Source organism: Podarcis erhardii (genome assembly GCF_964252035.2).
Source record: "Podarcis erhardii genome assembly, chromosome: 1".
In the NCBI taxonomy this organism is placed as follows: domain Eukaryota; kingdom Metazoa; phylum Chordata; class Lepidosauria; order Squamata; family Lacertidae; genus Podarcis; species Podarcis erhardii.
Genome location: NC_138497.1, coordinates 47,075,413 through 47,090,410, shown reverse-complemented (window position 1 = coordinate 47,090,410; position 14,998 = coordinate 47,075,413). Strand labels below are relative to the sequence as shown.

The 14,998-nt window shown below is 41.6% G+C and overlaps 1 protein-coding gene and 1 long non-coding RNA gene across 8 annotated transcripts in view; one reads left to right on the top strand and one right to left on the bottom strand.

The window, feature by feature from the left end:
* The window catches only part of SIPA1L1 (signal induced proliferation associated 1 like 1), a 157,056-nt gene that overhangs the window by 97,927 nt on the left and 44,131 nt on the right, over positions 1-14,998 (top strand). For all 7 annotated transcript variants that reach the window (XM_081881268.1, XM_081881272.1, XM_081881270.1 and 4 more), the window contains 4 exons: positions 6,748-8,552; positions 9,418-9,548; positions 11,078-11,266; positions 12,894-13,068. In XM_081881268.1, coding sequence (XP_081737394.1) covers positions 7,064-8,552; positions 9,418-9,548; positions 11,078-11,266; positions 12,894-13,068 — 1,984 coding nt within the window. In that variant the 5' untranslated portion in view covers positions 6,748-7,063. The remainder of the gene's footprint in view (positions 1-6,747; positions 8,553-9,417; positions 9,549-11,077; positions 11,267-12,893; positions 13,069-14,998) is intronic.
* LOC309353095 overlaps positions 1-14,998 on the bottom strand; it is a 48,602-nt gene that overhangs the window by 21,270 nt on the left and 12,334 nt on the right. The window lies entirely within an intron of this gene.

Below are 14,998 nucleotides of genomic sequence, written 5' to 3'. Positions count from 1 at the left end.
CATCTAGGCAACCCAGCTATTTAAATACTCAATTCGAAATAAAAACTTTTCTGAAGAAGTTGTGATTCTCCCCCTCCCCTTGATGAGTATAAAGGTAAAGGGACCCCTGACCATTAGGTCCAGTCGTGGATGACTCTGGGGTTGCGGCGCTCATCTCGCTTTATTGGCCGAGGGAGCCGGCGTACAGCTTCCGGGTCATGTGGCTAGCATGACTAAGCTGCTTCTGGAGAACCAGAGCAGCACACGGAAACGCCATTTACCTTCCCGCCAGAGCGGTACCTATTTATCTACTTGCATTTTGACGTGCTTTTGAACTGGTAGGTGGGCAGGAGCAGGGACTGAGGAATGGGAGCTCACCCCATCGCAGGGATTCGAACCGCCGACCTTCCGATCGGCAAGCCCTAGGCTCTGTGGTTTAACCCACAGCGCCACCCGCTTCCCTTTGATGAGTATAGCCTCACATCATAATTATTGCCAACTGTAGTAATTCAGATATTTAAATCTATGAAAGGAATGTTCTTTTTAAAAGGTTAGATGATTATGAAGACACTTAATGTGGCCATTACTGATTGTGAGATGTCAGTCTCCTTGTGGAACAAAAACCTGTCTGCACAGTGGGACTTCTGGTTTCTCTCGCCCCCCCCCCCATCCCCTTTGTGCCACCAAAATATGCTCTAGAGCAGGGGTCGGCAAAGTTTTTGTGGCTTGGGCCGGTCCACGGTCCTGCAGATGCTGCGGTGGGCCGGACTGTATGTGTGTGTGTGTGTGTGTGTGTGTGTGCAAATGCTATTTCTGGCACTTTTTCCTCACAAAGGAGGTGTGTGCAGCTTCCCATTGGCTGCAGGAGCTTAGCCTGCAGCTAATGGGAAGCCGGCCAGCATTGCGGAAGGCAGTCCCCGCTCTGCTCCACGTTGGTTTAACGCGACGCACAGAAGCCAACCAAGCGGGCGGTGGGGGTCCATGGGCTGGTTAAACGCTTGTGGCCCATGGGCCTTAGGTTCCCGACCCCTGCTCTAGCAAACCCCATTGCACGAGCAAACTCCCATTTGCACTGCATTGCTTCTCACCCTGTGTGTTTTTAAAACCTTAATTATAGATTTTAAAATAGTAATTGGTTTATGAAAGACGTCTTAAACATGGATTATTTGGAATGGCTTGTTTAATTCACAGTCTAGCCATTGTGTTGCCTTAGCAGATAAAGCATGGTGATTGTTAACTTAGACATATAAGCTCTATTATTCTTTCAATAATGGATAATAGGAAATTGCAAGGCAAGCGTGTGAATATTGCAGCAAACTTGTGGCACATTTTATTGCAGTTTTAAACATGAATATTTTGCCCACATAAAGGAGGCCTGCAACAAAACGTTGCAGCCTAGGGTGCTTCCGTTAACTGTTCCTTTTTGACAGCCATGCCCTCTTCCAGATACTGCATACCATGAAATGCCTTTAAATTTGCTTGTTGTTGGAGGCAGGCTATGTTCTGGCTAGAGGTTTAATTACTGTGGTAGCAAGCACTTGTTACTTTTGAGAAGAGGCTGCAGAAAGTGCTGGTTTCCCTAGAACTGTCAGAAGCCTTGATTTGTACACAATGCTTCTCTGTCAACGTGGAGCTGGTTCAGCAGCATCCTTACATGCATAGACTTGGCAAGTATTTGAAGGCCACATTTTGTGTAATTGGTTGAGTCTCTGAATAGGATTCTCTTCTTTGTGTTAAAGGGTGTATACAGCAGTGCAGGATTTTATGCTGACATTCTCTTGCCTTTGTCTACTCCCTGCCAGGGTGCATTTGTGGAGGTGGCTTTTGTTGTTGTTCCTGTTAAAGATGCTTTAAAAGACAAACTCCCACTTTGTAATCAGTCCAGAGCCAATGTAGGAAGTGCCTTTTGTTTCAGTAACCTTATAAAATTAGAATTTAAAAGGTGCTTTATTTTGACAGAAGATAAAACATTTGCATTTTAATATGCAAGATGAGTGTAGAAAAAAATCATTCGTATATTGAATCACTAGTTTGGGGCAGGGAGGGTTTGAGTATTTGTATTTTCTGTTTTGTGAACCTTCAGGTAAAAATATTGCGGAAATGCTTCAAAATGTTTTCATTTGCTTTTTGCGTTTTGTTTGGGCAGCTTTCATAATCGAGGGCTTTGGGCCAGAAAACGCTTCTGTGGAACCTCTGGTTTTTCACCCCAGTTGTGGTCCCAGAACTGCATCCCATGCTGTTCCAGAAGGTTCCTTGACCTTTAGAAGCCATTTATCAGAAGGTACAAGGGGCTGTGCTAGAAAGGAAGTTGAAAACTCAGGTGCAGATGCAAAACTCCATTTGTATTTTTATAGCCGCTCGTGGGGGAAATGCTGCGGTAATTTGTTCTAAGCAATACTTTTTCTCACACCAGAGTACCACATGGCTGTCTGGAGTCCCACTGGTGCTAAGCAAATGTGTTATGTACATTGATGACTTGGATAATTTGTGAACCATTACGCCAGATACAGCCCACTAACCATGTATTGTGGGCTACTAAGGTCTTACAAAACTACTTATAATAATAATAATTTATTATTTATACCCCGCCATCTGGCTGGGTTTCCCCAGCCACTCTGGGCGGCTTCCAACTGAATATTAAAAACAGTACAGCATCAGACATTAAAAACTTCCCTAAAAAGGGCTGCCTTCAGTTGTCTTTTAAAAGTAAAATATTTGTTTATTGCTTTGACATCTGCTGGGAGGGCGTTCCACAGGGCAGGCGCCACTACCGAGAAGGCCCTCTGCCTGGTTCCCTGTAACCTTACTTCTCACAATGAGGGAACCGCCAGAAGGCCCTCGGCGCTGGATCTCAGCTGAACGATGGGGGTGGAGACGCTCCTTCAGGTATACAGGACCGAGGCCGTTTAGGGCTTTAAAGGTCAGCACCAACACTTTGAATTGTGCTCAGAAACGTACTGGGAGCCAATGTAGGTCTTTCAAGACCGGTGTTATATGGTCTTGGCGGCCGCCCCCAGTCACCAGTCTAGCTGCCGCATTCTGGATTAGTTGTAGTTTCCGAGTCACCTTCAAAGGTAGCCCCACGTAGAGCGCGTTGCAGTAGTCCAAGCGGGAGATAACTAGAGCATGCACCACTCTGGCAAGACAGTCCGCGGGCAGGTAGGGTCTTAGCCTGCGTACCAGGTGGAGCTGGTAGACAGCTACCCTGGACACAGAATTAACCTGCGCCTCCATGGACAGCTGTGAATCCAAAATGACTCCCAGGCTGCGCACCTGGTCCTTCAGGAGCACAGTTACCCCATTCAGGACCAGGGAATCCCCCACACCCGCCCGCCCCCTGTCCCCCCCAAACAGTACTTCTGTCTTGTCATGATTCAACCTCAATCTGTTAGCCGCCATCCATCCTCCAACAGCCTCCAGGCAGTCACACAGGACCTTTACCGCCTTCACTGGTTCTGATTTAAAGGAGAGGTAGAGCTGGGTGTCATCTGCATACTGATGAACACCCAGCCCAAACCCCCTGATGATCTCTCCCAGCGGCTTCATATAGATATTAAAAAGCATGGGGGAGAGGACGGAACCCTGAGGCACCCCACAAGTGAGGGCCCAGGGGTCTGAACACTCACCCCCCCCACCACTTTCTGGACACGGCCCAGGAGAAAGGAGCGGAACCACCGTATAACAGTGCCCCCAGCTCCCAGCCCCTCTAGATGGTCCAGAAGGATGTTATGGTAGATGGTGGCAAAGGCCGCTGAGAGATCCAGCAGAACTAGGAAACAGCTCTCACCTTTGTCCCTAGCCCGCCGGAGATCATTAACCAGCGCGACCAAGGCAGTTTCAGTCCCATGGTGAGGCCTGAATCCCGATTGGAAGGGATCCAAATGGTCCGCATCCTCCAGGCGTGCTTGGAGTTGTTTAGCAACCACCCGCTCAATCACCTTGCCCAAGAATGGTCAATTTGAGGCTGGGCAATAGTTTTTTTAAGAAGCGGTTTAATGACCGCCTCTTTAAGCGGGTCTGGGAAGGCTCCCTCACAGAGGGAAGCATTCACCACCCCGCAGAGCCCATCGCCCAGCCCTTCCCGGCTTGCTTTTATTAGCCAGGATGGGCAAGGATCAAGGAGACAGGTGGTTGGTTTCACTTGTCCAAGCAGCCTGTACTTTTGTTTGCTTAGAGTAGCATAAATGGTTGGCAGGCTGTATCCAGCCGGGCAGTTATCAGGGGGCTGCTCTATGGCTCCAGCTTAAAACTTCTCTGTGACGATTCTTGCACTGCCCGCCATTAGCAGTAAGAGCTTGCTTATGCAAACAGAGTTCCAATTTGGGGTTGAGAAGATTTGGGATAGTGGGCAGAAGGGATGAGAGAGGAAAGTAAGTTTGGGAACATGAAGCTAGTAAGACCAGCTTTGTAAGAGGCTGAGCAAGCCTGATTTGGAAGTCTACTGTTAACTATCAGTTTATTATTATATATTTGGCACCATGAAGGTGACATTTGGATATTCTGCCGTCAGCAAAATGTCTTGAGTCATCTCTGAACGCTAACCTATGCCAAGGTTTACAAGGAGAAATGCTCTGGGAAGACTTCCTAGTCATCGTCCAGAAGGTTGACTTGGGCATCATTGGCCACCTTTGAAATTTGCTCAGAAGCAAACTCCAGGAACTCGCTCAGTGTTCACCCTTCTTTTATTCCCCTACTCTGGTTTCTTTCAGAATTTTATGGACCTAGTAATTGTGGCTCCTGCTTTCAAGGAGGGGTCTCTTTTTGATGATCTGGGGGGAAAGGGGTGATCTAAGCCATCTCTAACGAGATTGGCACTGCCAGGGCAGGGCACATAGCCTGCTTGGGGGGGGGCATCTTACCCAGCACACTATTCCCCCAGGGTATCCCACCTCCTGGTTAGTCAGCTCCACATTAGGGACACTGGTCAGGAGAGTGGAAGATGACTTGGCCCTTCCTTCTTCTTATTCTCTGAGCTTGGCAGAGGAATATCTGCCTCATGTTGCCTCATTTTCAGTCAGGGGTCGGAATCATTTAGTGGTAGTTGCAACCCCAGCACATCAGGAGGAGAGCCACTCACAAAGACCCCTCCCAAACTGCTGCTGCCTCTCTCCACTACCTATTCACTTCTTCACCCTCTTGGTGAGTGAAAGAACAGCAGGGAGGCAAATGAGCCAATGTCACAGGCAGTGGCAACACCAAAGACGGGTGTCACTGGAGAGGAGAGCCCACCCAAATCATCATGCCAAGGGCTTCACAAAACCCACAGTTGGTCCTAGTTTTGGAAGTGAGATTGGTGATTTGCAGACCATCTTCTCGGTAGTCACTTCAGCTTTGCTACATTAATTGTGTGAAAATAATTGATGTGTAGTTTTTGAAATGTAGATAGCTGCCACAAGGTGAGCCAAGTGAACAGGATCAGGTCCATGCACATGGGGGGGGGGGATTAACTCTTCAACTCTTCCTATCCACTGTTACCCCCACAAAGAAAATATCACTCAAGGTATTTTTAGCTTTTCTTTTGTTTGGGGAGGAGGGACATATTCATTGGGGCTGTGATCAGAGGACGGTTAAACCCTCACACATTTTGATCCCAGTCTTGGGTGGTCATTTACATTTCAAAAATTGCTTTCATGCTATTTATGAAGAGCTTTTTCCTGAAATATTGTAACTGACTTTCATTTCACTTTGCTGCTACTGCTGAGCTTCAAGATATGTCTTTTTAAAGGTGTCTTCTGAATTTTGAGTAGAAAACCACGCAGTTAATAATAATAATAATAATAGCCATAATAATAATAGTAACTAATAAATAGATGAAAAATAATTGCTTCTCAGGTCTATCCTTGGGATATTGAAGGTAGCAGTAGTGGCCTGATTCAGCAGTCATCTCCAAATCAATCCTGAATACTCCATACAAAAACTCAAAATTTACACCTGGTCTTCCTAAATCATACATGTAATCAATAGATAATCTGCTAAGAATGGATTGAATCCTAAGTAAGTCCCATTCCATAGATGTTTACAAAATGGAGCTTTCATGCTTCCTCCTTTCCTCTGCAGTCTCCTGTGCCCCCCAAAATCTTCTATTGAGGGTTGGAGGACCCTCTGGAACAGAGCGACATGAGAAGGGAGAAGGAGCAATTGCCAAAAATAGGGGTGGAGAGTCCCACAGTACAGAACCGAAAGAGCTTTCCACTGGCAGAACAGCAGTTTGGATTCAACTCAGTATCTACCTAACTGAGCAGCACATCTGTTCTTTCTACATATTTATAGATGGTAATAGCTTTCCTATAACTTGTTGATCTAGAGAGAAGTCTGTTGTATACCGTATTTTTTGCTCTATAAGACTCACTTTTTCCCTCCTAAAAAGTAAGGGGAAATGTGTGTGCGTCTTATGGAGCGAATGCAGGCTGCGCAGCTATCCCAGAAGCCAGAACAGCAAGAGGGATTGCTGCTTTCACTGCGCAGCGATCCCTCTTGCTGTTCTGGCTTCTGAGATTCAGAATATTTTTTTTCTTGTTTTCCTCCTCCAAAAACTAGGTACGTCTTGTGATCTGGCGCATCTTATAGAGCGAAAAATACAGTATATTGAAAAGTAACTTACATCATTCTGCATTCAAAGCTGTAAAATACAGTATATTAGGTCTCAATCGCTGATCTTTGTGGTGAAACGTACTGAGAAAGCAACTACTGTATTGAAGCTTTCAGTTTTCTGATTTATATAACTGTGAATGTGCTGGCTAATCACTTTCTCTTCTTTATTTGCTCTAGGATTAAAGCAAGTTTACCAGTTGAAAGTTCATTCTTCAAACAAAGATTATTATTTTTTGACGTATGGAAGGATGACTACTTTTTGAAATGGGTGGATTAAGACTTCTAAGAAGTCAAAAGTGATTGAACAACAGTCGTTTGTAGAAAAGCTGCATCTGTAGAACATTTGCCATTATATTACATGATCAAAACTGGGATCTCATGCAACCTTTGTGTTTTCTGGATAACCTTCTCCGGAAGAGAGTTATAAATGTGAAAGGCAGAGATGGCTGTGTTTTCTTTTGGAGCTTACTAAGGATAAACACGTTTTCCAATAATGACCAGTTTGAAGCGGTCCCAGACTGAAAGGGCTGTTGCCACCGGAGTGTCAGATGGAACTCCTAAAGTCCACTCAGATGACTTTTATATGAGACGCTTCAGGTCACAGAATGGTAGCTTGGGATCTTCAGTGATGGCTCCAGTAGGCCCTCCACGCAATGAAGGGTCTCACCACCTTACATCTACTCCTGGAGTACCTAAAATGGGGGTTAGGGCAAGGATTGCTGACTGGCCCCCAAGGAAGGAAAATGTCAAAGAAAATAGTAGATCAAGTCAAGAAATGGATACATCAAGCTGCCTTGATAGTATGTCTTCAAAAAGCAGTCCTGGGAGCCAGGGAAGCTCTATTAACTTGAATTCTAGTGACTCTGTCATGTTAAAGAGTATCCAAAACACACTTAAGAGCAAAACAAGGCAGTCTGAGAACCTAGATTCTAGGTTTCTCACTCCTGATGGATACCACAGCTCCCCAAGAAAAGCTCTTCGCAGAATAAGACAGCGAAGTAATAGTGACATTACCCTAAGTGAGCTTGATGTAGATAGCTATGATGAATGTATCTCGCCCAGTTACAAATCTGGACCATCACTGCACAGGGAATATGGCAGCACTTCATCAATAGATAAGCAGGGTACTTCAGGGGAAGGTTTTTTTGACCTATTGAAAAGTTATAAAGATGAAAAGTCTGACCAGAGAGGTCCAGGCACCAGCAAATTCTGTGAACTCCTTATAGCTAGTGGAAGTAAGGGCTCAGGATTTTCCTTGGATGTGATAGATGGACCCATAACTCAGAGGGAGAACCTTCGATTATTTAAAGAAAGGGAGAAGCCACTGAAGAGGCGTTCAAAATCAGAGACGGGAGATTCTTCCATTTTTCGAAAGCTGCGTAATGCCAAAGCTGAAGGGGATCTTGGGAAGTCCTCAGATCTTGAGGACAGCAGATCAGAAGACAGTGTCAGGCCTTGGACTTGTCCAAAGTGTTTTGCCCATTATGATTGCCAGAGCATATTATTTGATTTAAATGAAGTGGCAGTTAACCGGCACAATGTGATCAAACGAAGGAATACAACGACTGGAGCTTCTGCTGCAGCAGTTGCGTCATTAGCTTCTGGACCATTGTCCCATTCTGCAAGTTTCAATTCCCCAATGGGCAGTACAGAAGACCTGAATTCCAAAGGAAGTCTCAATATGGACCAGGGAGACGATAAAAGCAATGACCTTGTTATGAGTTGTCCTTATTTTCGTAATGAGATTGGTGGGGAAGGAGAAAGAAAGATCAGTCTCACAAAATCTAACTCTGGATCCTTCAGTGGCTGTGAAAGTGCCTCTTTTGAGTCCACTCTTAGCTCTCATTGCACAAATGCAGGAGTGGCTGTTCTTGAAGTACCCAAGGAAAACCTGGTGTTGCACTTGGATAGAGGGAAGAGATACATCGTTGAACACGTGGATCTTGGTGCATATTATTATCGTAAATTCTTCTATCAGAAAGGTGAGCAGTCATTTAAATACCTTGAACAGCATTATTCTTTGCTATTTTACAAAATGTTCTCCAAGTACTGCCTGGCGCACAGAATGTTCCTTGATCATTCTAGGCATAATTCATACAAACACTTAAATTTTGCAATTTGCTTTTTAATAATATGACAGGGATTTTTTTAGACTTTATAGTTTAGGCAGTTTTCTAACATGTACATGGCACGAGACCAAATCAAAAGGTACAATCTACAGAAAGATGCAGAGGTTTTAAAAATATTTTGGAAATGGAAATGTAATTAAAACTTGTTTAACAGGGACTGTGAGAATGTTCTGGCACCTATAGCATTGTAAAACATTTATTAAAATGGTCAAATGGAGGTTTCTCTATTATAATATATTTCATTGTACTAAAAGGTTTTTCCAAATCTCCAGTTGACACAATTCTTCTTACTGTTCTAGAAAGGGGAGTATAATTAACATAATTCTGCTGTGCCTTTAATACAGAACATGGACCTCAGCCTGTAGGTTGGGAAAATGTCTGCTATGCCTGGAAGATGGTTTTGTGCTTTACAACATTCAAATATTACACTTGAGCATGTGAACCAGATGTTCATAGCTACAACTGGTAGCAGTTTCTGTTATCACAGTGGTTAAAATGAGTATCACCAAAATCTTTAGGATTGGTTCCCAGCTGTATGTGCATGCTACATTTGCCCATGGGAGCATGTGCCCATGGATGTTTGGAACTTGCTCACATGTAGAACAAAACTGTCCTTAATCCTTTACTTACTATGGAAATGTAACATACAGAACCCTTTTTTTTCTGAGATGGAAAATAATTTTTTCTCCTCCCGCACCCCTTATTTTAAATGCACAAGAACACTGGAACTACTTTGGGGCAGATGAGAACCTTGGTCCCGTAGCTGTCAGCATCAGAAGAGAAAAACCTGAAGAAATAAAAGAAAATGGATCGCAATACAATTACCGCATCATTTTCAGAACTAGTGAGGTAAACAATATATGGAAAGTATAAGAATAAGAAATGCAAAAATGTATTTTCTATATACTCTTAAGATTGACTGCAAATGTGAGTTGTATAAGGGTTATTTTCATGTTTTGCCTGTGGTCTAAAATGTACTGATCCTTTAAATCAGAAAATATATAAGAAAAATATAAGAAAAATATACAGAAAGAGCTACTCAAAAGTGGAATGGACTACCTCAGAAGGTGGAGTCACCTTCATTGGAGGTTTTTAAGTAGAGATTAGATGGCCATCTGTCAGGGATTCTTTAGGTGTGATTTGTGCATTGCAGGGGATAGGATTGGATGACTCTCAGAAATCCTCCCACCTCTATGATTCTACACTGGGTTGTTTTAGATCTGGGTATCTATTTTTAATTGCCATTTTTTGCAATGTTGTAAACTGCTCTTGAGTATATAATATTTTATATCAGAAGGTAACTTGATCTCCAGGTGTTCTTGACTACAAATCCCAACACCCTTGACTATTGACCATGCAGACTGGGGCTGATGAAAAGTTACCACTCACTAATAACCAGGCCTGGTTCACACATACCTAAGCCGCAGTTTGTTTAGCAAACGCGTGGCATATTTAAAGAATAAGCCAAAACACTAACTTTTTGTAAACCGCTTTGAGGTTTTGTTACTCAAGTGGCATGTAAGTGTTGTGAACCAAGCTTTGGAGAAACAATTTGTTGCTTATTTGTTCTGTGAGATGACACATGGCTTGTTGAACACAGCCTATGTCTGCTTAAATCATATGTACATCTTCTGTTCCTGGTACTTGGATTAATTTTTACATTTTCCTGCTTTAATTTTACAAAGAAACCTCCCTGTTTTAAAAAATTCAACTAGGTGTAAATCAAGAGAACATGCTAGTTTATGGACAGCCTTTAACATAGAAACCCAGGTAAAAAGAAATATGTCCAGTGGGGTTTCTATCATATAGACAGAAACTGCCTTGATTCCCTGTTGGGGGGAAAGACAGGGTATAAATAAATATGCTATAATAATAATAATAATAATAATAATAATAATAATAATAATAGTACTAATAACAATAAATTAACTAGTCCAAATGTTGAGTTTGGGCAGGTGGGGAGCACTGTTCTTGTTTTACTTCTGCGTTAACAGTAGCACAGAGGTGCTTGACTTAATGAAACAAAACCATTTTACACATTTCTGGGAAGAAGCAAAAAGTGAATGCATGAGTAGCTTGTCCATCTGTTTTCCATATTTCTGGATAACATATCAAGAGGAAAATTCCTCATCTTCTAGGAGCACAGTGCCTGCTTTTCCATTTAAGGAATCATTCAAATTGAACTTGTGTAAGTTCTTCAGATATTGGTACTAAACAAAACAATGATGCAGACATGCACAACTTAGTATAATTTACATACTGGAATTTCTTTCTTGTAACATTTGAAGCACAGCACCCAGGAATCCTTAGTTCTTTGGGTTACTAGCCTACCCCCACCTTCCCTTCATATATCTAAGTAAATAACTTTGGTTTCACAGCTTACAACCCTAAGAGGTTCTGTCTTGGAAGATGCTATACCTTCAACTGCAAAGCACTGTACAGCTAGAGGGTTGCCCTTAAAAGAGGTGCTTGAGCACGTGGTTCCTGAACTGAATATACATTGTCTCAGGTTGGCCTTCAACACTCCTAAAGTCACAGAACAACTTATGAAACTTGATGAACAAGGGGTAAGTTCAAAATAGCAAACTTTAATCCTTTACTAGGCCAGCATTACAGTAACAGATCTAGATATCTTTTTTCCCCGCCATGTCTGGAAACTCTAAAGAAATCTACCAAGTCTATCCAATGCTACAGAATAAAGGGTTTGCCTGAGATCTCAGGACTTAGAGTTTGCTGCCAAAAAAAGTGAATTAGACAAACTCAAAAATTCTGAAATGTGTACTGTTTAAAGCAGAATATTATAACCTAGCATGTTTAATTTCTTTCTGCATGGTATAATGGAAGACAGTGTGTAAGACATTGATACAAGAATTATGCCTTATTTCAGCTGCTTATGTCATCCATGACATATTAGGCACTATCATCATACATTCTAACTAACAACTTAAACCTCTTATGGTATTAGACCTTACTTTTTAATATCTGAAGACTCTTTGATACTGCTTTTTTATATCTAGAATTTCATAACAGAAATAACTTAACAGAAATTAACTTAACAGAAATTAAGTAATTAACTTAACTTAACAGAAATACACTAGCTTGTATTTAATGAAGCTGTTTAGTTGGTGGTGTCCAAAACCAAAGTATTCAATTCATTGTTTGGATCTGTTCCAACTTGGTTTTCTGGCCTCGTTCGGAACTGAAAGTGGCTTCATTACTCTCTTGAATGGCATATGCTAGGAGATGAATGGGGCAGTGAGACACTGTTTAGTCTCCAGAACCTCTCAGCAGCTATCAGTAGTTTATTTATTTTATTATTGATTGGAAATATTTATAGCCTGCCCTTCAGCAATACTGATACCAGGATGGAGTACAACATAAGATAACATAACAACCAAATTAATATATAATCCACAATAGAACACGAAAACCCACTTAAAAACTTCACTAGGTGCATATTGAAATCTACAGAATTTGCTCCCATAAGATTGCCCCCAACTTGGATGGTTTTAAAAGCGATTTAGACAGATTCATGGAGGATGTGGCTAGCCATTGTGTCTAATAGCCACTGATGTGTTCTACCTCTACTGTCAGAGGCAATATGCGTCTCAATATTAGTTGCTGTAAATCACAAATGGAGAGATTTCGTGTCCTGCTTGCAGGCTTCCCATAAGCATTTGGTTGGCTATGTAAGAACAGAATTTTGAAGTAGATGGGACTTAAAGTTGATCCAGCCACACTTATGTTCTCAGTATTCCATTGACTTGATTATTTTCATAGACTAAACTACGCATTTAAATTCAAATCATCTCCCAATACAAAGATAATAGTGCTGCATTCAAGTCAAAACTCAATGGCATAGAAACATTACGTTTTTAAGTTTGTATCTACAAAACTGAAGTCTACAGTTTAGAAACTATATTTTTCTTTCTTTCTCTTTCTGTTTTGCATCCTTTGGGGGAAATCTTGAGTTGGAAATGCAAATAGCAACCGATGTCCTTTGCAGAGTGATTTGAAATACACAGATTTAATGTGCCTACATTTATTAGTCATAGTTTTCTCATTGTTGAAGGGGAAGAGGAAGAAGTCAGTGGTGACTTTTGGAAGGACTCTGTATGTTAGTCTTTTAATGCAGCATAGATGCTACATAAGCTGATGAGAATGCAAAACTTGAGTTTCTGTTTGTGTTTACAGCTAAGCTATCAACTTAAAGTGGGGATCATGTACTGCAAGTCTGGACAAAGCACAGAAGAGGAAATGTACAACAATGAATCAGCAGGCCCGGCCTTTGAAGAGTTTCTTCAGTTACTGGGAGAACGGGTTCGGCTCAAGGGATTTGAAAAGTACCGTGCTCAACTAGACACAAAGAGTAAGGGACCCTCTCTTATGCAGATTAATAAGACATAGTTACAGCCATGGTCAGCAAATAGATTTTGACAGTGGACCTATTGAGGAAGTGGAGAGTGGCAAGCCGCCACTTTCTCTTATCTTTTCAGTGTGAACTTCTCAGAAACCTTCTCATTACAACACTGCAGCTGCAGCTCATATTTGCTACAGAAGTACTTGTTCTGAGAATTTGGTTGATTTATACAGTCCCTCATATTGATAGTGTATCTTTATGGCATCTTCTCTTATTAGTCCTGAAATTTAATTTTGCTTGTTTGTTTCCATCAGTGTACATGGCATTTCACAAAATAACCTAATCAAAAGACAAGTTCCTGTCCCAAAGAGCTTTCAGCATAAATTACCTTCTTTCTTCTTAATCTCTACATAGTTTCCCCTCAATTGAGTGCATTAAAACATAGTTCCTGGCTTGGTTTATAAATTTCATGGCTAATATGAAGTAAAGAGGTGACTTTTTGCCAATATCTTGAAACAAAATGCATGTTTTTTAAGGGAAGGGGAGAAATCAGCAAAATTACTCCTGTAAACACCTCCTCAGTGTGTAGTCCTCCCTGTGAAATACACACACCTATAGCTGTGAGCTTTCATTATGTGGTATTTAGATTGACCCGTGCGTATTGAGGTCCATGGTTATCTCACTTGCGGTATAGGAAATTAAAGTAAAGAATGCGTCATGAAAGTAGAAAAGCGTCCGCAAACAGTGCAGTGAATTTTCTGTTGCCATGGTTTCTGCTGTTACTGATGTTTTGACTATAGGCAGCAGAGAAGGAAACGATTAAAACATGAAATAACCTAGAATATTTTAAAGCCAGTTAGATATATTTAGAAACGCCAATAAATGTCAAAATCTGTAGTACAAAACTGAAATTACTTTATTTCTTTTGAATTTAAATGACCTTCCCCTATTTCTACCTAGTCATTGCCATGTAATTTACCTGTAATGTGAGGGGTCTTATGCAGGAAAATATTTAAGGGAGAAGAGGGGGAAATAATGCTGGTTCTTCTAGCAAGTGTTGAAGCACTGCTTACCCACCTACCCTGGTCTTTTCTTTAAAGTTGAACTCTGCTAAAATGCAGCTAATGTTGACGCTCTGCTCACTTTGCTTAAATTTATTATCAGCATAAACCTTTTCTGTTTAATGAGCTCTGAGTCCCTTAGTTTTTGCATGAGGTGACCCAAAATTGAATAGCTATTTACAAGCAGCAAGTCTATAACATGATTTGATAGGTGCTACATATTGCTTAGAACAGCTACAAAATGTGTTTATTATTTAGATTATTTACATGCTGCTTTTCAAACTGACGAAACAACCATATGCTCTTTTACTCTGAAGGAAGTCCCATTGAGATCAGTCGTGTTCATGTCTTAAGTAAGTGTAGGTAGGAATGCAACCTAATTTTCAAAAGCAGCTGATGTGATGCATGCTACTTTTGATTTATTTTTATTTTTAATGCTCCTGCCCTCTCCCCTTAAACAAAAAGGAATATTCAAGAGTAAATCATGTTGAGATCTTTCCCAGCCCCCTGCTACCTGTGATCCTTAACTGGCTATAACAAGGAGTGAATCTGGGGGTTTCTGCGAGCAAAGCACATGAGCTTCAATCAATACATAGTGTCTCACTGATGTACTTGGCACTTTAGAATAACAAGCAGAACAAACAAAAAGCAGGTCCCTTCCCCAAGGAGCTGACAATGATTATTTACCACGCTTCCTTTTTATTTTCAGGTATTGAACAACCTAGTGTTAAATCCTAGACCTGAAAAACGACCAGAGTTGAAATATTCAATATATGAATGCCTTAAGGAAACGCTTCAGACCAAAAATTTATGCCTACTTTGTGCATCATTAGAAAATGATCATATTGAGCAACTGTGTACTTACAATTTTCTGCTTT